This window comes from Cyprinodon variegatus, unplaced genomic scaffold (genome assembly GCF_000732505.1).
Source record: "Cyprinodon variegatus isolate N-32 unplaced genomic scaffold, C_variegatus-1.0 Scaffold849, whole genome shotgun sequence".
NCBI classification, from domain to species: domain Eukaryota; kingdom Metazoa; phylum Chordata; class Actinopteri; order Cyprinodontiformes; family Cyprinodontidae; genus Cyprinodon; species Cyprinodon variegatus.
Window position 1 is genome coordinate 202,753 of NW_015151302.1, and position 27,875 is coordinate 230,627.

Genomic DNA, 27,875 nt, shown 5'->3' on the forward strand with positions numbered 1-27,875 from the left:
GAGACATTTATGGGCCACAGGGGTGTTGAAACACGACCGTGATTACGGCTCACGTGCCGTATGTAGCACCTGTCATACATCTGATCGCGCTGACTGAACCTTTGCATGAATAATAGACGACTGATGTTGGTTAATAACTTTTCACTTGCTAGAAATTGACTTTTAAACTTTCAACTCGTTTGCATTTTACACTTGCTGACTAAGCTGAAAAGGTTTAAGTTCCTGGTAGATCTCTGGGTGGAGGATCACTCTAACATCCTGCACAGGTTTCCACACAGGCATTTACTCTAAATGAGCACAGCAGCCTGATTGCATCAGATCTCTTGCAGCCGGTTTTTTACTCTGCCAGATCAGTGAATGTTACAATAATTTTAACAGTTTAAGCTGAATAAAAGTGTGATCTCGTTTTTTCCCCCCCTACTTATTCCTTTTTGTTTTGCTTGGTTATTAAAGCTAATTCTAATGAGAAAAGTAATAACACTGAGTAAATATGCCAAATTGCATGTACTTGGTGTCATTTTACAGTCACTATAAAGAAAGTGTTTTCTCTTTTTACAGTTTTATGGCTTTGCTTTGGGCCAATTTAGAGAAAAAGTTTTCCTGGTTTTAAATTTCACCAACAACAGGTCAGATTCTTTACAAAGAAATAAAAGCAAACGATTAAAAAGAAAAACTACGGAAACGGTTTTCTTTCGACACTCATAAACTGATGTGCAAAACTCAAAGCACATTCCGCATTCATTGAGATAACCGTGATTTTACAGAGGAAGTCCTAAAATAAATACATGAAGCACGACACAAAGAGGTCTTTACTAAGTGAGCTTGGTCAGATTTTCTTAGCTAGCTGGTCTGTTGCTGCAGTTGTTTAAAACCTTCAAGCTTTTAAAAGCTAAATCAACACACTGGGATATTTACTTTATCAATTGAGAAATGTCTTTAATGCTTTTCAGATCACTGTATAGTGTGTTTTTAAGAGGTGTGATGCTGTTTTATTATTGTCCTTCAAATCTGGGTGGGAGGTGTTCGTCCAGATGTGAAAAACATAGTTTAGAGTGATAGCAAACAGAGACAAACAGTCATTTTAAATTTTAAATGCCAGAACAAAATAAAACCCAAAAAAAATTGTGATTATTAAATAAGGTACTATATTCAAAGTGTCAGCCCTGGCAGTGTTCAGATCCTTTTTTTTGAGCCTAAATAGAACTCCTGCACCGGGTGCGATGAGCTGATGTAAACAGATGGTGCGCCGTCTGCTGGTAGCACCGCAAGCTTCAGCTTCAGTGAACACCAACGTTCATACTGTATGTTCCCTCTTTGAATTAAATATGTTTTTGCATTTTTTTTTTAAATGAATGGGATTTCCATCATTAATTTTGCACTTTGCTGGAGAGGTGCTAACTAACTTAGATGCAGCAGGCTATTTACTCCGCCTGCTTACATGTGCAGTATCGTACCTTCATTTTTATTGTACATACACATAAATGGCTTTATGTACAAACAGCACTAGCATCAGATAAACATAAAACACAAAAAAAACACATATATGACAACAGGACACAGTAATCACACAGAAAACATTTGTGTGCAATCAGGGTGAGTTACTGGCATTTAAATAAGAAAACATATCAAATAATGCAGCTATGCTCCTTTTAAAACCAATTATAGTAGATAATAAAGACGCTCTTTACTAGTTTCTAAAGGTATTGTGTTGAAAAATGCTTAAAAAATACATAAAAATCATGACAATGATAGATTATTCTTTGGTGTAAAATATTTCAGCAAATGTATGTCAGGTAAGACCTCCAGAAATGTATTTTATCCTAATTTAAAAGCAAAACTTCTGACTAGTATTACAATATTCCACCAAGGTGAATAAGGTCAGGACTCCAGAGGGCAGCACAAAGTGGTATCTAAAGCACTATCAATCAAGGCTCACTATGTTCACGTTTTCAACTCCTGATTTGCCACGGGGGAGTGTGTCTGAGGGAGGTGGTTATATGGAGTTTTTTATTTTATGTCATGTTGGTTGTAACGGTGGCCATATACGAACAATAGAAAAAAGTATCAAAGTATCAGTATATAAAAGTATCAAAAAGTGGGAAGCTGGAACTCTTATCACTTCAGATTACATCACTGCTACTTCCCAACATGTACCGTCAGATCAAAAGTAAAATTCAACTGCAGTAGCCCCATTTCAACCCATAGAGGACAGCTTTTAAACAGTTTTAAGCCCAATATTACACAAAAAGGATACAAAGTTTTCTGTTTGATTGAAAGATGGCCGCCTTATGGCCAATTTTTACAGTTTATCTACAGCTCATCAAAAAAAGCTAACTTTGGGTTTAGTTACTCTTTAAAGAAACTGCAAAACAACCCCCCCCAAAACATGCAGGATCTCAATCTCGGACTCTGCGGTACTCAGCAATCCTGTTAAAGGTTCTAACATTAATATTAGAGAAAAAATGTGAACAAGTGTGGCTCCTTTAGTAAGGTTTGAAAGAAAATGTTAGTTTTGCTAAGCTGTTTGTGACCTCTGGAACCATGTCTGTTAAACGAAGAAGTTTGACGACATGTCAGCATAGACACCCAGTACCAACTCTTAAACGCAGTGGTGGTGACGCCGGCCACAGGATGTGGGCAACTTGATCTCACCAAGTCATGAAAATATCAAAACAATTTAATAAAGGAGATTTTGTCAAAATACTGATGTATGAGACGTTGGGGAAGTATATTTTATTTGTGGGCTATAGCACCACATAGACTTATTATGGTCCTTCTCTTACAAGATTAGAGTAAAAAAGAATGAAACTGGCAAAACAAATAAAGTAATAAAAATAATCCAAATGGGATATTTTAAAAAGGATTTTACTGAAAAGCCTGTTCAAATAAGAAAGTCTTTAACTGCTTTTTCTATTGAGTCCAGAATCTGAAAGCAACCTAAAAACAGAGAAAGCTTATTCAGAGATCAGTGCATGAGTCTAAAAACTGTGATTCTTTTCAAGGTTTATGTGCGGTCTCTGGCACTACGAGAAGCTTCTTTTGTTTCATGACCTAAAGGTCAGTGCAAGAGTAATTGACTTTAACAATTTGGTAAACGTGTCTTACATGTTCACAGCAGGATTTATCAGGAGTTTATGGAAGCAAATCAGGTGACATAGGGCCTTTTTTTAATGTATGCTTACATATGCCTATGAAAAGTACAATACAGTAGTCTAAAGAATGGGAAATAAAAGCATGAATAATCATTTTGAGTTCCTGTTTTGAAACCCATTCTTCTTGATTTATAAATATTTCCTCACATACAGGAAACAGTTTCCAATAAGCTGTTATTGGTGTCCTTCAACAAACCTTGATTGGTCACAAATGGCACCTAAAAGGCAAGGTGAGTGTATTTACAGTAGATGCATTATTTTAGGAAAGTGGTTTACATGGAATTAAGAAAAGTATAAAGCAGTGCAATAAAGGTAAATAAATAAGGAACTGGAATAATTAAAGAGAAGAAAAAATTAAATAGTGAGATGAATAATAAAAAAATGAGAAAATTAGACTTGTTTTAAAAACTTTACCATAATATTTAGATTGGGGCAGAAACAACCAATTGTATTATTCCTGATTAATTTATTATTGAAATAATCGTCAAATAATTTAGTAATCGATTAATCTTTAACTGGAGAATTGAGACTGTAAAGCAGGGGTCACCAACATGATGACCGCGGGCACCAAGGGGCCCTCAGGGGCCTCATGGGGTGCCTACAGCATCTTCTTAAAACCAGTGGACTAAGATTGAATTTTTTTTTTATTCTGTTGCCCTTCTTTTCTAAAAGTCTGTAGGGCATTTCATCATTTTAATAATTCAGAGTATTTATAGAGATTTCAAAATGACATAAAGAAAATTAGGAGTTAAAAGAAACAATAAAAATATGTTTATGTATGAAGTCAAGGTTAAAACTGATCCCTGCAGTTTATAGGTCAGTATTGGTAGGCCTTCTATGAACCCCGGCTTCAAAAGGTTAGTGACCTCTGCTCTAAAACATGCCTTTAGCATACAGAGCAGTAATTATATCAGAATTGTAAAAAGATATATAAACATCAATTTGCTCTATCCAGAACTCTTTAAGTGGAAAAGTTTTAGTTTCACTTGTTTTGATTTCATGAAAAGTCTTCTTTAAGGAGGCTTTGGCTGTCAGATTATTAATTAATTAATCAATAACATAATCAACAGATTAATCGATTTGCAAAATAATTAGTTGCAGCCCTAATTTAGCAAAAGCCACTCCAAACAAATATGTTTTTAAATTCTTTAAAGGCATCACAAAGAAGAGTTGTTTATCGTCTGCATAGTTATGATGATATGATGAATAGAGTAGAGAATGAGACGAGGATTATTTCAGAGAGAGGAACCCAGAAGGATAAGATGTGCTTCAATTCCACAAGATTGCACAGTCAGCCTGCCAGCGGTCTCCATGGAGACGTTAGTGTTCAACAGCTCTAAGAAAACATTTCCTTCAGCAGCACCAATTGTACCTTTTCAAGAGTGTTCTACCCACTTTCGCTTTGGAATGTGAAAACCAAAAAAACCCCCAAAACAAATGAGACTAGTTTCTGATTCTTGTCACAGTTTCTCACAGGTTTGAAAACTCTCCCTCACTAAAATTCAGTGTGTTCCCATGTATTTATTCATTAATGATAGTTCTGGTTCATTCTCTGTGCTTAACTACAGAAGTAATGGGGTTGTGAGAAAACTAAATATATTACTTTTCAATGCATTGACATCACAAATGTTTGTGGAAAAAAATAGTGAAACCTTAGTTTTAAAGTTGTGCCCACCCCATCTGCGTCTTTGTTATACAAAGAGCCTCTTTTCTCTGCAATTCCAGTTGCCATATTTTGGGGTATGTGACTATAATCTTTGCCTGATAGACCAAAGCGTGTACCTGTTCTTTCTAAGAAAGCTTAAACTCTGTATGTTTGGATAGAGGTTGTCTGTGGTGAGCAAAGTTTGTACACATTTCTTATTGAATTCAAACCAAGACATTCAGCCTTTCTCCAACATGAACGGTTAAAGTTTGTTTTTTAAACATCGTCAGATTTTAATAGCTAATTGTTGTTCTTTCTCATGGTGGCTTAACCTTGCGCTGCAAGCTGGACTGTCTGAGTTTTCAGTCTTACCACAAATCCATCGCAAAAGACTCACTTATATGTCCGTCTCGTAGCAACCATCGAGTCGGACCAATGACATGCCAGCAGTGTTTTTCCAGCGGGACATGTAGGAATGATAACAATCAGAAGGACCTTGCTAGGGCATTACAAACATGGCTATGTTGGGGGACTCACCTGTCGATACCTCAGCTGACTCGGTTTTAGCTAAAATAGCAACAATTTCTTGTTTAAAAAAGGAGTAAAGGGAAGCACTTTGTGCATTTGTAGATGGGAAAGATGTTTGTGCTTTTTTCCAACAAGATTTGTTGGAACTTTCCTTTTTGATAAAGCTAATAGTTAGTGTGGCTCAGGTTATCCTGAGCTATCTCTATGGTTATGCTGCTATAGGTTTAGACTTCTGGAGGACATAGGGACCCCCATTTCATCTTTCTGCTTCTATTCTGTCTCTATTCTCCTATTCTGCAGAATCTGTTAGTTCAATCTCTAACGTAATGCTCTCTCTGCTTTTCCTCATAGTAGCTTAATCTGGTCTGTTCCTTCATCTTCTGTGACACCACCCTGAAGAGAAACATCAGCTGCTGCTTCCATCAACACCCTTGTTTATAGATGCTGGAGATCGGCCTGTTTTCCAGTGTGGTCCTGTTTCTCTGACCGTGACTGGCTGGATGTGCTCTCTTCATCCTCTGACATGAGAGGTGGCTCGGAGCTCGTCTGCCTGGCTGTCTGTCTCTTTAAACCCCAGTCAGCCTCAGCAGATGGCGGCTCATACTGAGCCTGGTTCTCCTGGAGGTTTCTTCCTGTTAAAAGGGAGTTTTTCCTCTCCGCTGTTGCTACAAGCATGCTTAGTGTGAGGGATTGCCTTTGAGTTAATGAGACAATAAAATCAACTGGTTTTCCTTAGATAGAAAACTTTGAATCAGTTTGACTGTATGATCTTGTTGAACTGTAAAGTGCTTTGAGATGACTTGTGTTGTGAATTGGCATTATATAAATAAACTGAATTGAATTGAAATTTTGAAAAAGTTAGAATTATCAGCTTACTCCGCTAGAAAGCTGCAGACGAAACCTATTGGAATCTGAAACCTTACAATTTGCTGAAAGCCTTCCTTAATAAGGCTAGTACCTGGCTTATTATGGAAGGCAGGTACTAGCTATGATGTCACCCAATCAGCATATTAGTATTGTACTAAAGGGCAGATCTTTGCACCCCATCTAGTTTCCACGAAGGCCCCTTGGCAGCATCTCCGATGAGTTAGTCATGTCTTAGATTGTTTGTGGTTGTGCCATCTTCTTTCATTCATTAGATGATGGACTAATATTTTTATGAAATACATTTTAAACTTCTCGACTATCTTTCCAGTCTCTCTTCTTTCCTCCAATTGTCTTTATGATGCCTTTTGTTTAATAATGCTATCATAATTTGACTATTTAAGTGACCTATAAGGAAGTTTTGGTTAGGGGCGGTAAAAAGGACTAAATACTAATGCACAGTTTTAGGGGCAATCTTTAGGACCTTTTTGTATATGTGGTGACATCAGTGTGGTTTCTTGGAGCAACAACTTATCTACCTGGAGAGGTTTGATGAGGTCATCATGAATAACGGCTGACTCTATTTTTTTTTTTTGCGCCCTGAAAACAGTGTAAGTGGTGAGTGACAGAAGGACTCTGTAGCAAGATTAACATTACTGTTGGATAAAGTCCTTCAACCCAAGCCTGAAGCTGTTGCAGTGCTAGAAACCTCCTTCAGTAAAGGACTGCTGCTCACTAGTTGCACTAAGGAGCGTTATTATAGATTCTTCCTCCCAGCTGCTATTGCAGTGCATTAACACCAAACGCAAAACCAGCGAAAAAATACTTCTATTGGGTGCTTTGGGCTGCATGGCATTTTGCTAACAATTTGCTTGGTGAACCAAAGGGATTCACAGGATGGGAAAAAGGCTCCACTAACTCATCAAAACTGCCGTCGTTTCACCTCAACATGGTGCATAGCCAGTCCTCGTGCTTTTATTACTTTGGAAAGCTGAACAAAGCTTAAACCAAAACGATCCCACTTTGTGGAGGTTCGCCTAGACAACTAAAGCAAAGTGAGGTGGCATTGGAAGTCTGAAAGGAGCAGCGGGAGATTATAGCAAAAACCCTGGAAAGAATTCCTTAGAATGGAACAGAGGCGGCCATTCCTGCTCTGAAGCCAAGAGTGCGAGATTGAAGCACTCAGCCGGACTGAGGGCACCGGTGCTGGGAGAGGAGGCAGCTGGTAGGGGTCTGGGCTAGAGCTAGAAGAACAAATTTAACAGTCCTTAAAACAGGTTTTAAAATCATTGACTACTTGATCCTTTTTGTCAATTTTATTGTCTCAGTATTTCTTTTTAATTGAAAAAAGCTTTTCTTTCTGCTGTGCTCCCTCACCCTATATCCTTTTTTTCTTTCCTTTTCCTGTGTTTTATTGTAATTATGCTGTCACAAGTACAGAACAACGAAATGAACTCTCTGCATTTGACCCATCCCCTTTGGGAGCAGAGGGCTGCTATTGTGTGGTGCCTGGGCAGCAGTGTGGGATTAAGGGTTTTTGCTCAGAGACACAGAGTGGCAGTCTGTGGGAGTGGGGCTTGAATTCAGAACCTCTGGATTCAAAGCACAATGACCTAACTAATAGGCCGCCACTCCCCCAACTGGAACTAACAGTGAGGTCCTGTCTGTGTCAGGGAATCAACCCTGGTCTCCTGTGACATGGTGGAGATACTCTACACTATACTAACGAGGACTTAATGTCACAACCACATCTAGTACCTGATTGGTTGTTGAAACACGACAAAAGTCACGATTTTTCTATTTATGGCGTCACCGTCACTTATCTGTACTTTTTCCTAAAATTGCATTTCGTTTCACTAGAATTCTGATCTGCACCTTGCAGCGATGCCGTTATCCTTCTACATACGGATAACATGTAAATCGTTCAGTCCAAGCGTGGAATCCCGTTCGTTGTGACCGGTTCTTTAAGCTTGGTGATGCTTGACACACATGTTCCCCGTGTGGAAAATAAGACGGGTAGACACAATGTCTGCAACTTTTCCCCTTGTGCCTTGATATTCTGGCCAGCTCCAGGGGGGCGTGTACATCACAAACGTCAAGCCTAACAACAACACGCTAAATGAGGAAGTAGAAAAACACAGATGTTTTCTATTTTTGCAAAGCCTCTTAGTGTCATCCAAGTGTGACAGTAATTTCTTTCCAAGAGTTTTTCAAAAATCTTTTCATCATGGCTATATTTGCGGCTTAAATCAGAAGACTGTCTCTGGACGGTTTTATTTGCAAACCTTTGCCACCATGTTTTTGATAGATGAGTAATAGCATGGACACGGAGATATCCATGTAGCACAGATTTTCCTAGTTGTCTGATATTAGTGGTTTTGCCTCTGTAGAACTGGTCTTGACCCTTGTTCTGGCCCATCTACTGAACAGATAATACCAAATCAGTTTAATTGAACTGAATTTAATTGATCTCAAATGCAGAAATTAACCTCTGCATTTTGACCCATTCTCTTGGGGAGCAGCGGTCTGCCATGGTGTGGCTCCCGGGGAGCAGTGTGGGGTTTAGAGTTTTAATCAGGGACCCAGAGTGCAGGCTGTGGGGATTGAACCGGGTACTTGCAACCTCAGAGTATAAGCGCACTGCTCTAACAATTAGGCCAACACTCTCCTTTGATTTGTGATATTCATTAGCACAGAAACTGTAACTGATAGGTCCATTGAACAAATTTATATATATATATATATATATATATATATATATATATATATATATATATATATATATATATATATATATATATTTTAATTTACAGGTTTACTTTAACAATTATTTCATATGAAGGTCTTGCACCTTTAGCTATAGATGTATTGAAACAGAATGACAGTCAGAGTCTCCTAAGTCAGAGTCTCCAGATCTGTGAGTAGCTTTTTGGTTCACTTTATATATTAAATGATAAACTGTTGCTGCGATGAACTGGCGACCTGTCCAGGGTGTACCCCGCCTCTCGCTAGTAGACAGCTGTGATAGGCACCAGCACCCCTCGCGACCCCACTTGGGATTAAGCGTGTCAGAAAATGGATGGATGGATAAACTGTTGTCCTTTTTTGTTTTATTTACTTGCTCTATTCCACCCATGAACAGACTGGCCCCAGCCTTGCTTCCAGCTAAAATTGGTTCAGAATCGCCACTGGTGCGCGATGCGGAAGTTATGTCCTTGCAGATGCCATGATGTGGGCCATGAATGCTAAAATGATGAAATTTGGTTGCACGGACCTTGTAGACGTGTCGAGCATAAATCAATCTTTAGACTTTAAAACATCACATCTCAACCACAAACCCACCAAGACATGACCAACTCATCTGAGAAGCTGCAAAGGGGGGGAGGTGCAGAGATCCAGCTCTTGACAGTGCAACCATCACTACTCTTTTATTGTTTATTTGAGCTGTTAGTTTCCATATAACAGCCCAGATAAACAAACAAAAAACATTTTTTTCCCTACATTTTTCATACACATTGATCTGATCTTAGTATGCTTGCTTTGATCTCTGTACAGGATTTTTTTTTTCAGTTGTAACATTTTTCTCTTTTCTTTCTCCTGAAATCCCCCAAACTTCTCCAAAGACAATAAATGATTATTTTCTATGCATAACCTATGAGTCCTTTACACAAAAGCTGCAGAATAAATGATTTACAGGTAACAGTATCTGACTGTAAAAGGAAGGTGGTTAAACTAAACTTTATGTAAGGATTAGATGGGAATTTTTTATTTGTTTGAAAAATAAACTAAAAACCATGCACCGCTTTCCTTCCACCTAAAGGTGAAGAACTGCTTATGTTTTCAGCTCTGTAATGTACAATCCAAATAAAATACTCAGTAATGTGTAATTGGGAGGGAAAAACTGCCTACTAAATATAAACATTTATTAGGGGAAGTCTTTCCCGCTCAGGTTGTTCTTTGTCATTCATATAAACCATTTTTGAGAAAAGAAAAAAACTTCTTCCTTGTTGTCAGACGTATGACTCACAAGAGCCTCTTTCTTTTCTTTTTTCTTTTCCTCCTCTGCTGTAGGCGAGGGATAACTTTGACCGTCAGGAGTTCAATAAAATGTGCTGGACGTTGTGCTCAAGGAAGAACCTGGATCAAAAACAGCTGTTTATCTCCAACGACGACGCCTTCAAGATATGGTGCATATTCAACTTCCTGTCAGAGGACAGATACCCACTGACTATCGTCACCGAGGAGGTAAGATTACATCACAGCAGTCAAAGGAAACGGGTGGGGGCGGCTTACTGAAGAATCTTTAATCAGTATTTACTATTTATGTCATATAATGAAACTCCTCTGAAGAGTAAATCTGCACTGCCGTAAAATAAACCTTTTGTTTGGCATCTATAAAGCATAGAAAGGTGGAGTCTATTCACTGAATTCTGATAAGGTTTATTTTGCAGGTTGTAGAATAAAAGGAATTTGGTGCTACTGCTACACTTTTCAGATTTTCATTTAAAACTTAAAAAACAATGCGTGATATTTATTTGCTTAAATATTATGCAACACTTTATGTTGGTCTGTTTGATAAATTAACCATAAAAAACATTTGTTATGGCTGTATAGTAAAAAAGCCAGAAAGCAATGTTTTATTGCTCTATGGTTGAGAAACTGATTGTGAAATGGACGACGGTATGAAGCGGCCCCTTTTGTCAGCTTTCAGTTGATGATCTTTATCGCTGTTCTGTGGTAGACTTGCCTTTTCACACCAAGATATGACAGATCCCCTAGTTTAGTTTGCTGCAGCTCTATTTTTAAATTTTCAACATTTCCTCAGTCTTTAAGTAAAAGATTCTGAGCTTAGACTGAGTTTAAAGGCAGGTCAGTTTAGATATTTGTGTTTTATTGTTATATACTATAGTTATAAACTGTAGGGTGAATTTTGTTCTGTTATTGTTGAAATTATTTTTTTTTTGCAAAATGGAAAAAAAAAAAAAAGTTTTGTAAATGAAGAGTTCTTTTGCAAAAAGAAAGCCATTTTTGGAAAAAACCCCCAAAAACAACTGAGACATAATTTACTCTTTGCATGGTGCTGCTAATAAAAAGTATGTAAGTAAGATTTATAAAAACGTTTTTTTGCATATGAACTCATAAAAAATGAAAACAAAAAATTCTATAGTTTCTAGAAATTAAACTTTTTAATCAAAACAGAAGGTTATGAGAGGAACCTTGCGTTTCTCAGGTGGTATTTTTATTTTTTTTTCAAATTCTGTTTTTCAATTTTGTTTTAATTCAGTTTATTTATGCAGCACCAGCTCACGTCACTTGTCATCACTGGGCACTTTACAGAAGCAATACAGTCAGATTGGTTAAAAGTTTCTGTCAAGGAAAACCAGTTGATGCTCCTCCTAGATGTTGTGGCGATAATTTTCGCTTGCATTTTGTTGCGGACTCTTCAGCAATCCCTCATACCATGCATGCAGGCAGTGACAGTGGAGAGGAAAACTCCCTTTTAGCAGGAAGAAACCTCCGGCAGAACCAGAACCTGGATACGTGTGTGCGGCCTTCTGTCAAATGGGATTCAGGGAGATAGAAACAGATATACAAAAAGAAGCAGAGATACAATAAAATAAAATAAAAATTCAAAGCATACTTTAATACGTTTGGGATTTTTCTGACTTGACCGAAAAAGTGCCAAAAAAAACACTGTTCTGTCTGGCGATGCAGCAATAAGAATAATTGTCTTGACGCCAAAAATAGCCCAACAGATTTTACTTTCACAAGTGGAGCAGTAGGGCTATTGCCATATTGCTCCACTTGTTTCATGCATATAAATTGCTTTATTATAATTATGCAGGTAGTTTTACAGATTATATGGACACTGCAATGTAAATAGAACAGAAGAGGAAAAACAAAAGAAGAAAAAAAAGAGAAAAGATGAAAGAAAGAGGAGATAGAAAGGAGATAATGATAAAACATTTTCAGTCTGCTTCATTGGCTCTCTGACTGATGCTCTTATGCAACCAACAAGATAGAAAAACCATCTCAACCAATTTTTTTTTGTTTTTTGAAGGTCTGTGAGGTTTCCTTGGTCAGTCAACATGCGCTCATCAACATGCTCATCAACATGCGCTCTATCATGATAGAGCGCATGTTTTTTTAGATTTATTTTTTTTCCTTTGTCCATCACTACATAAAGCTATATTAACTCAAGAAAGAAAGGAATACATTTTTTTTGGAAACTTTAAACTCTACTATTTGGTTAAAAGTAAGGCTCTGGCATTGGCTCGATATTTGACCCTTCTTTTGGAAGACCTAACAAATTGCTCACTTTCTCTGCTACAGAGCTGTCCTTAAAGCAAAGTCCAAAAAAGTTTCATAAGGTTCAGATTTGAAAAAAAAAAAACCTTTGGAAATGCGTGAAAAACCAATGTGTAACGTTTGTCCAAAGTATTTGTTTAATATATTTAATGATTTTTTTCAGTGCAGCCGATGCTCCATTCAGGCTGCCCTTCCTAAAAATCTGCCTAGGAAACCCAAAGCCGTCGCTGAAGGGGTCATCTGACCCAAAGTGCTTCTTAACAGCAGTCTGAGTTCCCCTTAAACAGCAGTGCACATTATATGATCAGATATATTTCTGGTTTTCTAATGTAAAAATTAAACTTAAGTGATGAATGTGGTCTTGTAAGGAACCTCATTACTTCTCAATCTGCTGGTCCTAATTGGTGTGCTAGCAGATTCCAAAACGAGGAGATACTTTAGATGTTGCAGTGTTGCCAGTGGTCTTCAGGGGGCGCTAAACCTGGTTTTTGCAGTCCAAGCGCCCCCTGGTGGCTAAATGTACACAGTTTCAGAGACATTTCTGAAAAAAGCTTTCTTGTAAATTTAAAGTTTAAAAATCACTGCCTTATCAGAGCTTAAAAAGATTTATTTCTAATTTACTGTAATTGTAGTCTAAATGTTGATTAATAGAATTATTTTATGGCAATTTATGCTGTTTATTAAAAAAACATTTTCGCGTGGCTTAACTTTTTTATTTATTTCTTCTTTGCTTAATGAAATAAATCAGACATGAATAGTAGTGATACTGGTTCCACTGGAAATATATTTGTCATGTTTTACTTTTAAAGGGGTACCAGAGATTTGCAATTAGAACTAATAACTGTGGAATTATCTTTGATTTGTTTGTGATTTTTAGGTGGGAAATGTTTCTGAAGTAGTTAAATCATTTATTGATACAGAAAGCAGAAACACCTACTGCTTAGTTTAAAAAAAAATGAACCTGTATGTAAGAAACTCAGTTCACTCTGGGGGGAAAAACGTTAAAAATAAAAAAAAAGGTTACGGCTTAAAATAAATATAAGCTCATGATGAATGTGTGAAAATAAACACATCAGTGGCACTTTGAGCAAAGTGACAGATTTCTCACTGAAATGTGGGGAAGTCACTAATAAATGTGATATGAGGGCAGTAAAATTAGCTCATCAGCATGAACTTCTCATTTCAGCCTTCATTGGTTGAAATAAGCTTTCGTTTGTTTTCAGTCCTCGTGTGGTTCTGCAATTGTAACACTGCTGGACGTTTAAACATCAGTTGCTCAAGAGCAGAAAAGGAAGTTTCCAGCTTCCTGTTCTTTTACAAATGATGGAAGATCCATTGTTGAGTGTAAAAAACATGAGAAATTAATCAAAGTCATTTTAAATACTTCGCTCAGCTTATATTGACTTCTATATTGAAATAGAAGTTTGGGAGGAATGGCCTCTATAAAGTGCTGTAGCTCCAAAGCTCTTATTTGCTTTTTGAACAGTATTTGTCCCCTTTCACAGATAGAGTACTTCTTGCGTAAGCTGACCGAGGCGATGGGAGGAAGCTGGGTGGAGGAGCGTTTCGAGGACTTGAAGCTGCAGCTGAACTCAAAGCAGCAGTGCCTGAGTGTGTGGGAGTTGATCCCCCTGGTGGGCTCAGGTCACTTCAGCAAGGGCATGGACCAAACCACGCTGTCCATGGGCATCAGCGAGGTCTACCAGGAGCTCATCCTGGATGTGCTCAAACAGGTGGGCATCCTGGTTCTGACCAGTTGAATGTACATCAACTGGATTTATATCTTCACGTGGCCAACTGGAGTTTTTTTTTTTTTTTTTTTTTATTAAACATTAGCAAATAGCTCTACAAAACGCGAAACAAAAAAATGTCCCTGATCGAAACATGTAGGATGTCTTGCAAAGGTACAAGCGGCAACTGCACATTTTCCATATCTTTGCAGAGGCAGATCTAAAAAAATTATGGAGTGAATTTTGTTCCATTATTTTTGCAAGTAATGAAAACATGTATAAAAAAAGAATAAATCCAGAAATGAAACTATTAAAAATGTCTTAATCAAAAAGGGTTTTGAAAGTAACGTTGTGTTTTCACCGATTTTATTTATTCAAAAAGTTCTTTTTACAGATTTTCTCAAATATTATTTAAGAAAATCAGTTACTTTTTAAAAATTCTTTATTTGTTAGCAGATTTATTTTTGTTTAAGTTTAAATTTTTTGTACTTAGTTTTACGACAAACTGTCGCTGTTGACCAATAAAAATTACGTTGCTAAAAACCAATATAACTGTGTTTTCTCTCCTTACTACAGAGGAAATCACAGCAATAAGCAGGAAAAAAGCAACTTGAAATTTTAATATAAAACACAACTTTAAATATGTATATTTATTTATTTTTTGTTTTGTTTATGCAGCACTAGTGGCTTGTTTTTCTGACAGTAGGCTGACAGGAAAGGAGGCCTGAGAGAGGGGGAGAGACGTGTGGCAAAGGACCACAGGTCAGATTCAAACCCGGGTCATCCGCGTCGAGGACTAAGGCCTCCGTACATAGGTTGTGCGCGCTAACCACTGCACCACCTTTTTTTGTTCTTTTTTTGTGAAATTTACTAGCCATTATTTGCAAACATAATGAAACACCATTATTTTCCAGTTCCTCCACTGCCAAGATATGGAAAATACATAATTGGAGTGTGCGCCATTGCAATGCATTTTATATGTAATAATTGTCGACACATCTAAAAAACTAAATATGAGGTAAACCTTTATTTAGTCACTTTTCCATTCTAAGAAACAAAGACAATGTTTTGCTTTAGGCTAAATGAAACAAAAAAATGTGCCACAAAATGAATAAATAAATACATAGAGAGGAAAATTTCAGAAAAATAACTTAAATCACCTTACAGGACTATTTTAGAAGCTAGAAAGCATTTACAGGTCCTTCTATCAAGTAATCTTGTTTTGATGGCAGCAAATGTATTATTTGATTATTTATTCTATGTAGTTAAACATATTTATTATATATATACTTTAAGGAACTGTTTTCTTCCTATTTATAGGGTTATATGATGAAGAAAGGTCACAAAAGGAAGAACTGGACCGAGCGCTGGTTTGTGCTTAAGCCCAGCTGTATTTCATATTATGTTGGTGAGGACCTCACAGAGAAGAAAGGGGACATCCTGTTGGACGGAAGCTGCACCGTGGAGGCATGAAAACACAGTTTCTACTGCCCTGTTGCTTTTGCTTTTTTAAGCTCTTCTTGAGCCAGTTCTCTTCCATTTCTACAGCTTATATAGAAATTTTAAAAACATGGATTTTATTTTTATGCTTATTATTGCTTTCTGCTGCAGTCTTTACAAGACAAAGAGGGAAAGAAGTGCCTCTTCCTCATCAAGTCGTCTCAAAAAAGCTTTGAAATCAGCGCATCAGACAAGAAGAAGAAGCAGGAATGGATCCAGGGTGAGTTGATGGAAATATTTATTGAAATCTAAAAAAAAATGTATGTCACCTCAACATAGCTATAATTAATTAATGGTTGGTCCAGCCCTCTAGAAAAGTATTCAGACCCTTATAAATTTGTCATATTAGTAAAATAAAATACACTGACAGATGGCAGTGTAATTTATTAGGTTTTGATGTGACAGATGAGAAGAAAAGATTCCCGTGGACATGAGTTTTTGAGTATTGCTTTTGATTGTCTATTCCATTTAGATCTAGACTTTGACTAGGACATTCTAAGAGAAAAAAATACTCAATGCATAATTGTAGTTCTTGCTATTCCATCCATCTTCCAACATTTTTGAGAAGCTTCCCCTTTTCTGTAAAAGAAACGCTAATCCTCACAATAACACTGCCACCGCCATGTTTAGGATAGTTTATGAATCAAGATGTAGAGTATTAGTTTTACTGTACATAGATAAAGTACATTGATGTTTGTTTGTAGCGTAGTAAGTGTATAAAGGTGCTTTTTTTCTTTTTAGCCATTCAGACATGTGTGAACCTGCTGCGTCAGGGCCGGCCTGCGCCGCACCACGAAGCCCGCCAGAAACGGCGAGATCTGCGGCTCAGGCAGCAGGCCGAGCAGGAGGAGCTGGAGTTGAGAATGAAGGAGCTGCAGACGGCAAACGAGGCCAAACAACTTGAACTGGAGAACATGAGGAAGGTAGGGATCAAACATAGAGCTCAGTCCAGTCAGTCCACATCTGGGTGATTATCAGACTCATAGAATCTCCAAACAAACATGATCCAGAGGTAATCTGAAAACAATGAACATCTGGGAGGATTTACTGTGCGTTGTTCAATAAAGAAGTTTTGCATGATGACAGCACTGCATTTCTGCATGGCAACATCTGAGTGAATGTGGTTCATTATATAAGGCAGAAAAAAAACAGAAACAAACAACATAAATTAACAAAAAGGAAGTATAGATAAAGTGACAGATGATGTCAGCAGCGCTCAGTCTTCACTGTAATTTTTTTCAATGCTCTACCAGTCACCATCCAGGACAGTTGATTCCTACTGTGATAGTATTATATTATCAGTTTTTGTTATATACAGGATGATGAAAAATGCTGATGTTTTTAGTAGTCTGTTCAGCTAAAAGCCTTACCCTTGAACTGATTATCCTATAGGTGTCCACCAACAGCAGTCTGTAAACCAGTGGCTTGCAAAGTGTATAGGTGGTTCCCCGCCCTTCTGGCCCAATTGTTAAAAAAACAGATGCAAAAGTTCCGCCTTTGGAGCCAAAACACGCTAAATTTTCCTCTCTGGAGCCAAAACACGCTAAAATGTCCGCCTTGGCAGCCAAAACCCATGCAAAAGTTCCCAGTTGGGAGCCAAAACCTATGCAAAAGTGCCCTCTTGGAACTCAAAACACACTAAAGTTCCCAGTTGGGAGCCACAACACACACAAAAGTTTCCCTTTTGGAGCCAAAACTCATGCAAAAGTCCCCCAGGCGAGCCAAAACTCACACTCAAATGTCCCCTTTGGAGCCAAAACTCATGCAAAATTGTCACAATAGGGGCCAAAACCCATGCAAAAGTGTCCCCTTGTGAGCCAAACCACACGTTAAAGTGACCCTTGGGTGCCAAACACACACTAAAGTGACTCCTAAAGTGACCCCTTGGGTGCCAAAACATATGCTAAAGTGACCACTTGGAAAGCAAAGCTTGCACTAAAGTCTCCCCTGGGAACCCTCTGGTTCCCATTGGGTACTTATTAAAGTGCCCTCTACTGTTTTGACCTACAGTTGGTTTTCTTTCTGTCCTTTCCCTTCAAAAAGTCTGTGCATGCCACTGCTGTAACTGGTAGAAAAGTGTTTGATATTCAAAATTTCAAACTCTGATTGATTTTGGTTTCTAACTCCTGGTTTCTTCTCTCAGTCATCGATATATTCATTCATATTTTGGTTCTTAAGGCTGAGTTATGCCATCAGGTTTGGTTTGCGGACAGGATGCCAGTGATACCCGATACCTGGCTGTGCAGTATTGGCCGATACCGATACCATCTGTTTGAAATTGACGAGTGTGTGTATTTAAAAAGAACTGCATACTACTTGGATGTAAAATAATTGGCATCATGGCTTTATCAAGCTACTGGTATATTGGTATCGGTGCAACACTAATGGATATGCTAGAGACAAAGGAGATGGTTTATTAACCCATTTTAATACAGAAAGAGGTGAAGATATGGAAAGCAGCCTTCCTGTAAAGCTCATTGGGATCTCTTTGAAATAATAGAATAAAAACACACTTTGCTTTACCGAATAAACACTTTACATTTGGTTCAAAGAAAGAACATTAAACAGTTTAATAAATCATTACCTAATTATATTAACTTGTTCAAAATGAAATCATTTATATATTTAATTGAGGCCCATACAAATAATTTATTAAAAAATACGTATTTATTTCCAGTTTTGATCATTTAAATGCACATTCAACTATTATTTCATAAGTTATTAATTTATTGTATTAAGACATTTGTTACCCTCCAAGGCAAGGTGACAAGTGATATATGATTTGCTTTGCCTCTGCAAATAGTGCTAACATTGTTTTAAGAAATGCTAAAACTGTTCAAGATAATCAAAAAGAAAAGATGAAGATGCAGAGCAGCTGCACCGAAGCTTAGTCACATTACAGCTCGGTTGCAGCTCTGTTTCCCCCACTTCCTCTCTGCCCCATAGGAGAGCAAAGACCGCCTCAACCACAACAACTCAAATCATCACCACAACCTTCATCTGAGCTTGTTTCATGTTTTCTTAAACCCTCTTTAAGTGGAAGTTGTCATTGAGTGTTTAGACCTGTAAAATCACTGGATTAGAGAATCTATCTGATCTCCAAGGTGGGAGGGGCAAAGGGTTAATAGAAATCCAGTCTGTCAGGGTTGAGGTTGGATTGGAGTGTTTTGGTTTTTTTGTTGTTTTTTTCAGCAGTGTGTGAATAGAAGCATGAAGGCAGACATGTGTCCCAGAATAAAACATGCTTTGCTCACAAAAACCAAAACAAACCTGCTGAATGACTCACATTCCTACACCAAGCTGTGGGACAAGTGGTAAACAAATGGTCCAGTGATGCAAAGACAACATATTTTACTGATAATCTGTTTTTAAATTCTTCACCTCTTCAAGGTTCATATGCCCCAAGATGAAAAATAGTTTTCCCGCAAGCACTTCTAGGTCACAGCTGCCCAGTTTTGGTTCAGTAGTTGAAATCGATTCAGCAGCATTCCTCAGATGTTAAATCACAGCTCTGTATCTTTAGTGCCCTGCTATCTCTGCTGCTCTTTGCTCTACGCACTGCTGGTTTCAGACACACAAACTATTGTTTCAGCCAATCAAAGTGGGTCACCTAAAAACTGAAATGAATGGTTTGCCCTGAAACTTCTGCCAGCTCATACATAGAAATGAAAGATCAGCCTCATTCTGCAGCTCATGAACAACTTTATTAGAAAGCTGTTTTCTTTTTTAAACCAGAATCCTCTTTATTTCTTTAATCGGACGCTGTTGTTGGGCTGCAGTAGAATCCAGCTTTATGCTTCAACCAGGGGCGGATTTAGGAACTGTTCGGCCCTAGGCAAACACAGGCAGGGGAGAAGACAACACATAAAACACACCGATTATACAGATACAAATATTTTAATAGAAATGACACATTATTTGTTCTTAGTTTTTGTCCCTCTCTTCTTCTCCCTTTTCTTGTTGTTTTCCTCTCTATGTTTTGTACTCAGCTGACTTTTCATGCTGTCTCAAAAGGAATGAAAGATCCAATCACTAAGCTCACTTAGCTGATTTCTCCTTCCTGTGTTACCAAAAAGGCGACGGCAAAAGTAAATAAGACAATCCTTCTTTTCACTGTAGACAAGCCATGACCTGCTTACCTGAAATTTACTTGCTTTGGAGAGCAGAGTTCGCTGCTTTTATATATTGTCCCTAAAGTCTCCAGTTGCAGAAAAAAGTCGCTAGATTTGGCACTAGGAGTTTTTTAAAAATAAAAGCATTAGAGGGGTCTGAAAAGTTGCTAAATATAGCGACAAAAGCTCTACGTTGGCAACACTGCTCTTAACATCGTTTGTTTTCAAATGTTTTGCTGCTGTCTGTTTGGACCTTTCTGAACATGTGCAGCAAATGGACTGATACAATGTGGTGGACACTGATGGGGGGGGCATGGACACATTTAATATTCTAAGCGTTCTGATGGCATTTTAGTTAAATGAGTTTTATTAAAAACACAATTAATGTGCACAAATGAGGAATAGTTGTATTAACCATACATGTTTTGGTATGGTAAGGCAACTGCCTAGTATGGCCTAATGGTAAATCCCCCCCTGGCTTCAACAGACTGATGGTGATTTACCATTTTCTTTTAGCTGCATCACAGACATTTGGTTTGCTGACAACGTCAGCTTTACAGTTAATGAAATTTATCTTCGGAGTTGACTTTTTTTTTTACTTTTCCCACTGACTCCTTTAAATTATTTGTACTGCAGGACTTTAAAAAAAAGTGTTTAGCTTATTATATATTTATTAAACTTCAATTCAAGACTTGGACTTAGCCTACTTTTATTGTCATTTTGTAAACACGGAGTGGACACAAGAGGATGATATAGCCAAATGTATATTTATTCTAATCATGGCTAGAGTTTAAAATGAATGAAGATATGATGGAATGTGCTAGCAGCAGCAACCCAGACTGACAGCAGCTCATTGCTAATTTGTATCACGTGCAGCCTGGGGCCGGACGCTCTGGACGGCTTTACCGTATTAGCAGGACAAGCAGTGCAAGTGAAGTTAGACACTGTCGTCAGACAGCATGCCGTAATTTAAGAATGTTTTAAATCAGGTTGGGTTTGCTCTAAAGGCTTGTTGTGATCGTGTCATTCGGATCGGGACGAACACAGAACTTTAATGGATGTTAATTTCCTTCACTGGTCAGTGTGTTATTGCTGAGTCAGTAGATATAGAAAAATTACTCAACCAGTCCTAGTAGATGGAGTGGGTCCGTTTTTGGTATTCAGACCTGTCAGTACCAGCTCATCTTTCATGTGTGCTGTTTTTTCCACAAATGAAAGAGCCAACACTTATTCTGCAGTTTTAGGGAAATATGACATCTCTCTCCATGTTTGTTTAAGAAAAATAACAAACATTGCAAATTGTAAAAAAAAATAAATAATAACGCTATTATTGGTCAACTTTACAGCTGAATTTAGACTGCTGACTTAAACTTTAGACCTTAATCACATTGATTGATGGATATTGAAATAGACTCATTTAATTTTCACATAACAGTAGCCTAACAAACAGTTTAAAGTTTCAAGATTTTCCTTTTTGAAAAGCATGAAATTAACCTCTGACTTCAGAGAGCTCAGTGCACTGCAGGATAGTGTGCAGGCAGCAGCATCATGATGACAAACAGGGAGCTGAATGGTCGCACTGAAATATTTCACATGTTGCGCTCACAAGAGAACAGTGTTTCCTTTGTGTGGGACGACCGTGCGAGAATGCACGACAGGCTTAGCGTTGAGGTGAAGGACTCCATCTCTCATTGTCAGCTGCGTGAATGCACAAGGAGCACACAGACAGACACAAATAGACACACGAAGGCTTTAAACTCCCCGTTACTAAATGTGCCGTCGCTAAAAGCTAGCTCCCTGTCTTTAATGCAGTTCACTCCTGTGTGATGCTGCAGCTCAAAAACCTGCACAGCTTCAACCCTCAGAATGTTGCTCTGACATTTATGCTGCTCGGTACTTAAAAAAACTCCTTCTATTTAAACCATTTAGATGAATTCTTGAATGCAGTGCATTAGCTGTCAAATCCAGGCTGACATTGACCCTGTTGTTTATCTGGTATTTAAAATTCTAATTTGTGCAATAAAATGAATGCTCTTCATTACAGTTTGCAGAAAAAAACTATAAACTTTATGAAAAGTTGGTTAATATGTGGCTGAAAGTTTTATAATCCTTTTAAATAGGACGCAAACGTTATACTGCATTTTGCACCATATTTATTTTGCACTGCACTTAACCTTTTTCTTTTTCTCCTACACTTTTTACATGATGATCATTGCTGCACTTTAAATTGTAATGTTCTTTTACTGTCATAAGCTGCTCATTTCACTGTTGAAAGCTGTAAGCAAGGTGATTTCTTTTGTATACATTCTGCATAGTCAAGTCTAAGTCTTAAGGTAAAATAGGCTTGATTAAATTAAATTCATTTAATGGCTGAAACCATGCTCTTCTTGGTGTGTAATGCTGAGATAAAGTCTTTTTGAATGAGTCATCTTTATACCTAAAGAGAATAAAAGTGGATCTGTTTCATGGTTCATTTACAAATATTTTCACCTGAACGTTTTTATCCTAACATTATTCCTCATCTTTTTAGACTCCTGCGTAAAACTTTATTAATACCTGTTAAAACTCTGCTTTTATTATTTGTTTTCAAATGTCTGGTTTTTGTATTAATGCGATTTTCCCTTTGATCAGGCTCTGGAGGAAGCGGCAGCAAAAGCAGCCGAGGAAGAGAAAAGGCGCCTCTTGACCCACACTGAACTCCAGGACCGCTACAGGGTGGAGCTTGAGAGAGAAAAGATGGTACGTTATTCAGCTCTGCCTCCCGGCACCAAATCAGCTGCATAAATACGGTGTGAATTTTGCGCCATTATTTTTGCAAGCAAAAAAAACCAAATGGTTTCAAGGTAATGCAACCCACGGGGAAACTTTGAAAAACTTGATTTAAAAATAAGTTTTAAGAATAAATTTCTGTTTTGATTTATACGTATAAGTTTTGCAAATTTTTTTTTTCAAATTCTATGTTTTCAATCGTAACTTTTTTTATTTACCTATTTTATAGTTTCACGTTTTATTTTTTTCTAATTTCTCTCAGATTGAGCTTTATAAATTGGATTCTTTTTAAATTGTGTTTTACAGATCACCTTCTCCTCTCACATTCGCTCGCTCTTGACCAATAAAAAATGTTGCAATGCAGACCAATAAAAACGTGTCTTTAATGCTCACTGCAGAGGAAAGCCCGCCCCCAAAAAATGAAAAGAATGTGATCTGGAAACGCAATTTGAAAAAGAATGAAATTTTTAAAACTCAATCTGAAATAAAGGTAGAAAAAAACTGAAATTAATGATCGAAATCATTTTTTTATCTAATGTCAATTTACACACCAGGTTTTTTTTATTTCAATTAGTCAAATGCGTGTTTTGTTTCCAATAATGGAGTAAACTTTATTCCATACCCATCAGACTAAGTTCTATTTTCTCATTTATATTCTCAGTTTTTACTTGTATATCAGCAGGCAAGCTTTAAAAAAAGGAAAATGTTGGAAAAATACTTGAACAGTTAAAAACATATAAAGCTAGCTCAGGTGATATGTAGCAGGGTTTGATGGAGGCATTACTGAAATACACATCTGGTAAATGTAACGGCACGAAATGTTTCATCTGGTGCATCGCTTCCTCTGAAAGCAACATGAAACACTGAGTGCACAGTGTGGTTGTGTGATGGGCTTTCTACAGAAATGTTTATCTGTGTATTTCTGCTCAGAAGGCCTTCTCCACTGTTTGCTTTCTATTTCATTTCTCCTGTTTTTTATAGTTCATCGTACATACATTTCTATACTCTCAACTGTACGTGATCAGTATTGATGTTACCAGTTGCTTGGGAACTTGAAAATCAGTTTTTTTATTTTAAAGTTTCTATTTCCAGCCTAAGAAATGAGCAAATCTGAGCTAATTTGACCTAATAGTCAGAACCGTTTCTGTATGGAGTAAATTCTGTTCCAATATTGTGGCAAGCAGAGACAAGGCAACTCTTTGGTGAAAGGGAACAAAGAGGAACACAAAGAGAGACAACCATGCACACACACTGTCACCCATAACAACAATTTAGAGAAGCCAATTAACCTAACAGTCATGTTTTTGGACTGTGGGAGGAAGCTGCAGTACTTGTAGAGAACCCACGCAGGGAAAGCATACAAACTCCATACAGAAAGAGCCAGTGCCGGAAATCGAACTCAGAACCTTCTTGCTACAAGGCAGCAGTGCTACAAACTGTGCCAACGACAGCAAAGAAAATAATAATAATTTGAAAAAATCTAGGAATAGCAGCATAATTACTGTCAAAGTTTTCTTTGATTTAGACATTTTTCAAAGTTTCCTTTCTGGATTGCATTTTTCTTTTATTTCTTGCCTTCATANGCAGTGCATTAGCTGTCAAATCCAGGCTGACATTGACCCTGTTGTTTATCTGGTATTTAAAAATTCTAATTTGTGCAATAAAATGAATGCTCTTCATTACAGTTTGCAAAAAAAAAAAAAAAACTATAAACTTTATGAAAAGTTGTTTAATATGTGGCTGAAACTTTTATAATCCTTTTAAATAGGACGCAAAAGTTATACTGCATTTTGCACCATATTTATTTTGCACTGCACTGAACCTTTTTCATTTTCTCCTACACTTTTTACATGATGATCATTGCTGCACTTTAAATTGTAATGTTCTTTTACTGTCATAAGCTGCTCATCTCACTGTTGAAAGCTGTAAGCAAGTGGGTCTGACGTTGGGCGGAGCTACTCTATCCTTTCTCTGCCTTGCAGCTATATTTGCTGTGATCAGTGGGAATAAAGTAGTTTTAATATGTTTTTAAGTGGGAAAATCCACCTGAAAACTTAATCAGTGGACACACTGCATCAGTGATGCAGCGTGTCGAGCAGCAAAAGTTCAATTTTTTCATCTCAAGCAGCAGCGCGTTTGCGGCGCGTCGCTTCAGCTGCTCAGACGCGCTGCGCCTGCTGCTCAAAACGCGCTGCAGGACCTTTTGCTGCGCCTTGACGCGCGTCAACCATTGACTTTGCATGTAAACTAGGGTGACCAAACGTCTGTATTTCCCGGGACATATCCGTATTTTACGTCCTGTCCCGGACATCCCGGGTTTTTTTTTAGAAAGTGAGGAAATGTCCTTATTTTTAAATTACCTTAATTGGACCATTAAATTTACAGGCACTAGGGCACTGCGTACGACGCTGCATGTGACGTAATCACTGAGCCGCGTCAGTGCGGGCACAGGGGCGGATCTAGAAAAATATTTATGGGGTGGCGAGTGGGGGGCAGGAATTTTTGAGGGGTGGCAACGTGTGGCATTTGTTTACACTGAATTTAATCACAGTTATCACAGTTTGGTGAGAATAGTATGTAGAGTAAGTGTTTCATGTGAAACAGTTCATATTAGAAATACATCGTACAATGTGATCTCACCTAATAGGAGATAGAAGAATGATAACACTACTTCTAGAGGGGCATTAACACAGGAAAGGTATTAAGGTAAGACACAGGCGCTGAGTCACAGATGTGTGAGATTGACTGTCAGAGAAGAAACTATAAAAAAGAAAAAGTTACCCATCAGAGATCTATGGACTGAGCTGTACTAAAGTGAGCATAAATACACAGTAGAAATAAAAGGGTCAAGGCACCCAAACAAGGTACTGGACATCTATGTATTGTTTACTCTGAACACACATTTACCACATTTGTTCCTCAGTAACTTGTCATACAGCAGTTAAGGCAACATGAAAGGGACATTTCATGCATGTAAATATGCTGTAGATAGAGCTGCTGTATCAACAAAATAACAAAAAGGCACGTACTGTATGTTACATCAAAATCTCCACAAATCTGAAAAGAAGCAACAAAAAAATAAATTTTGCTTCCAGTCTGAAAAAGTACAAACATTTTGTGAGTAGGTTCATACAGGTCATTTCTGGATAGTTTCATACTATATATACAAAAAAAAGAAACAACAACACTGCTTCATATTAAACAAGGATTTACACCAGTATTACATTTTTAACTTTACTTTTAACACTTTTGGTTTTATTAAAGGAAATATTAGCCTCGTGAGACCATCCTGATCTTGCGAGCTTTCAAGGTTTCACTCCCAGATCAGTCTGGAGTCTCTCCGTTAAAGAAAATTTGGAGCCGTTCACCAAACGAACGTCCAATCAGCGTTGGCTTTGAGGCGGGTTGAGGTGTGACGCAACGAGAAGCGCCACAGTTCAGTCTACAGAACATGGCGGCTTCAGCCGATGAAACTAGCGTTAGCGTGGCTATCGAGCAAGTTTTATCGGAATTACAGAGTATTTCTTCACTGAAAGAAGTTCAAAACACTGCTCTGGAGGCCTTTCTCAGAGGAAAAGATGTTTTTGCTCTTCTCCCGACTGGTTTCGGCAAGAGTTTGATCTATCAATTGGCTCCTCTTCGTCGTCGCTCTGTTAGTACGTCATATGCTTCGTTGATCTGATTGGTTTATTTGGCCCGTCTATCACCAACATAGGTCAATCAGCTAACCAGTATTTTCGCCCCTTCCCAAAATTACTTCAACGGAAGGTTTCCAGATGGATATGCGGAGCAAATCCAGCAAATCCATCTGGCGAAGTCAGGTTAAGGAAATATCAGATTTTCTCTGGTGCCAAAACAAAATGTAACAGCCCTGTAAAGGCTCACCAGAGAGCATAACATAAAGTTGACAGCTGAATGCGGCGATTTCCATGTTGCTCAGCAAAACGCTTCTCAAATTTATTTAGATCCAATGCCTTTGTGCGTTTTGATTTGAGTTCAACCAAACTTTACAGTCTCTTTTCTGTCAAAGTTGACCGCAAATATGTCTTTATGAGCCTTAGACGTCAGGCCTAGCTAACATCATAGTTAGAGAAATAACGTTCTGCAACCTGATTTTTATCATCTCAAAATCAGCATTGCAGCTATGCTAGCAACATTGTGCTTTCATTATAATTTAATTTCTCAATAGATGGTTGATCAGTTTTTACCTGTTTCATCCCGTGTCTCCTCTCCCCATGACCCCTGGCTCCCTCGCTTTGCCCCATTCGGTTTTTCAAAACTAATCAGTCTCAGTCGCTCTCGCGTCATCTCGTGCTGCATTCACTGCAGTCCGACATTGAAAATTAGCGGTCGTAATTCTCAAATTATCCATAATTTATAAACCTCGCCACCCCTACAGCCAACTGGGGTGGCAGCAGGGGTGGCAAGGCTGTCATTTACGGTGGCATATGCCACCCTATGCCACCCCAGTAGATCCACCTATGGATTAGGGCCACTAAAAATAAAAATAGAATAAAAATAACAGATTTTTAAAATATTAATTCAGTTTAATATGGGGAAAAATTCAGCATTCTGAATTTAATCTCGTAATTCTGACTTTGATCTCTGAATTCTTGGCCAGATAAACCAGACTAAATAGATCAAATGTTTAATTTAATGCGCAGACAAAAATGGTTTTGGCCACTGACACATAGGGTTAGTTTTCTAGGCTAGAGAATTCTGACTTTAATCTAAGAATTCTGACTTTTTTCTAAGAATTCTAACTTTCTTCTGAGAATTCTGACTTTAATCTAATAATTCTGACTTTTTCTAAGAATTCTAAGTTTCTTCTGAGAATTCTGACTTTAATCTAATAATTCCATTATTAGATTACCATTCTTAGCCTGATAAACCTAGCCTGACTAAATATGAGATTAATTGTGAGGCAGAAATGGTTTTGGCCGCTGGCAGGTGGGGCTAGTTTACTAGACTACAGAATTCTGGCTTTAATCTCAGTATTCTGACTTTCTTTCTAAGAATTCTGACTTTCTTCTGAGAATTCTGATTTTAATCATAGAATTCTGACTTTAATCTCAGAATACTTAGCCTGATAAACCAGGCTAAATGTGAGATTAAATGTGTAATTTAATTTACATGCAAAAATGGTTTTGGACACTGGTGGGTGGGGCTAGTTTACTAGGCTACAGAATATTGGCTTTAATCTCAAAATTCTGACTTTCTTTCTAAGAATTCTGACTTTCTTCTGAGAATTCTGACTTTAATCTCG

At 37.7% G+C, this 27,875-nt stretch overlaps 1 protein-coding gene across 1 annotated transcript in view; it reads left to right on the top strand.

Annotated features, from left to right (window-relative positions):
* LOC107099225 (switch-associated protein 70-like) overlaps positions 1–22,624 on the top strand; it is a 37,692-nt gene extending 15,068 nt beyond the window's left edge. Inside the window, exons 3-8 of the mRNA XM_015397276.1 lie at positions 10,261–10,434; positions 14,004–14,231; positions 15,549–15,695; positions 15,840–15,948; positions 16,470–16,651; positions 22,472–22,624. Of these exons, the coding sequence (XP_015252762.1) occupies positions 10,261–10,434; positions 14,004–14,231; positions 15,549–15,695; positions 15,840–15,948; positions 16,470–16,651; positions 22,472–22,624 (993 nt within the window). The remainder of the gene's footprint in view (positions 1–10,260; positions 10,435–14,003; positions 14,232–15,548; positions 15,696–15,839; positions 15,949–16,469; positions 16,652–22,471) is intronic.
* Positions 22,625–27,875: the final 5,251 nt, after the last annotated feature.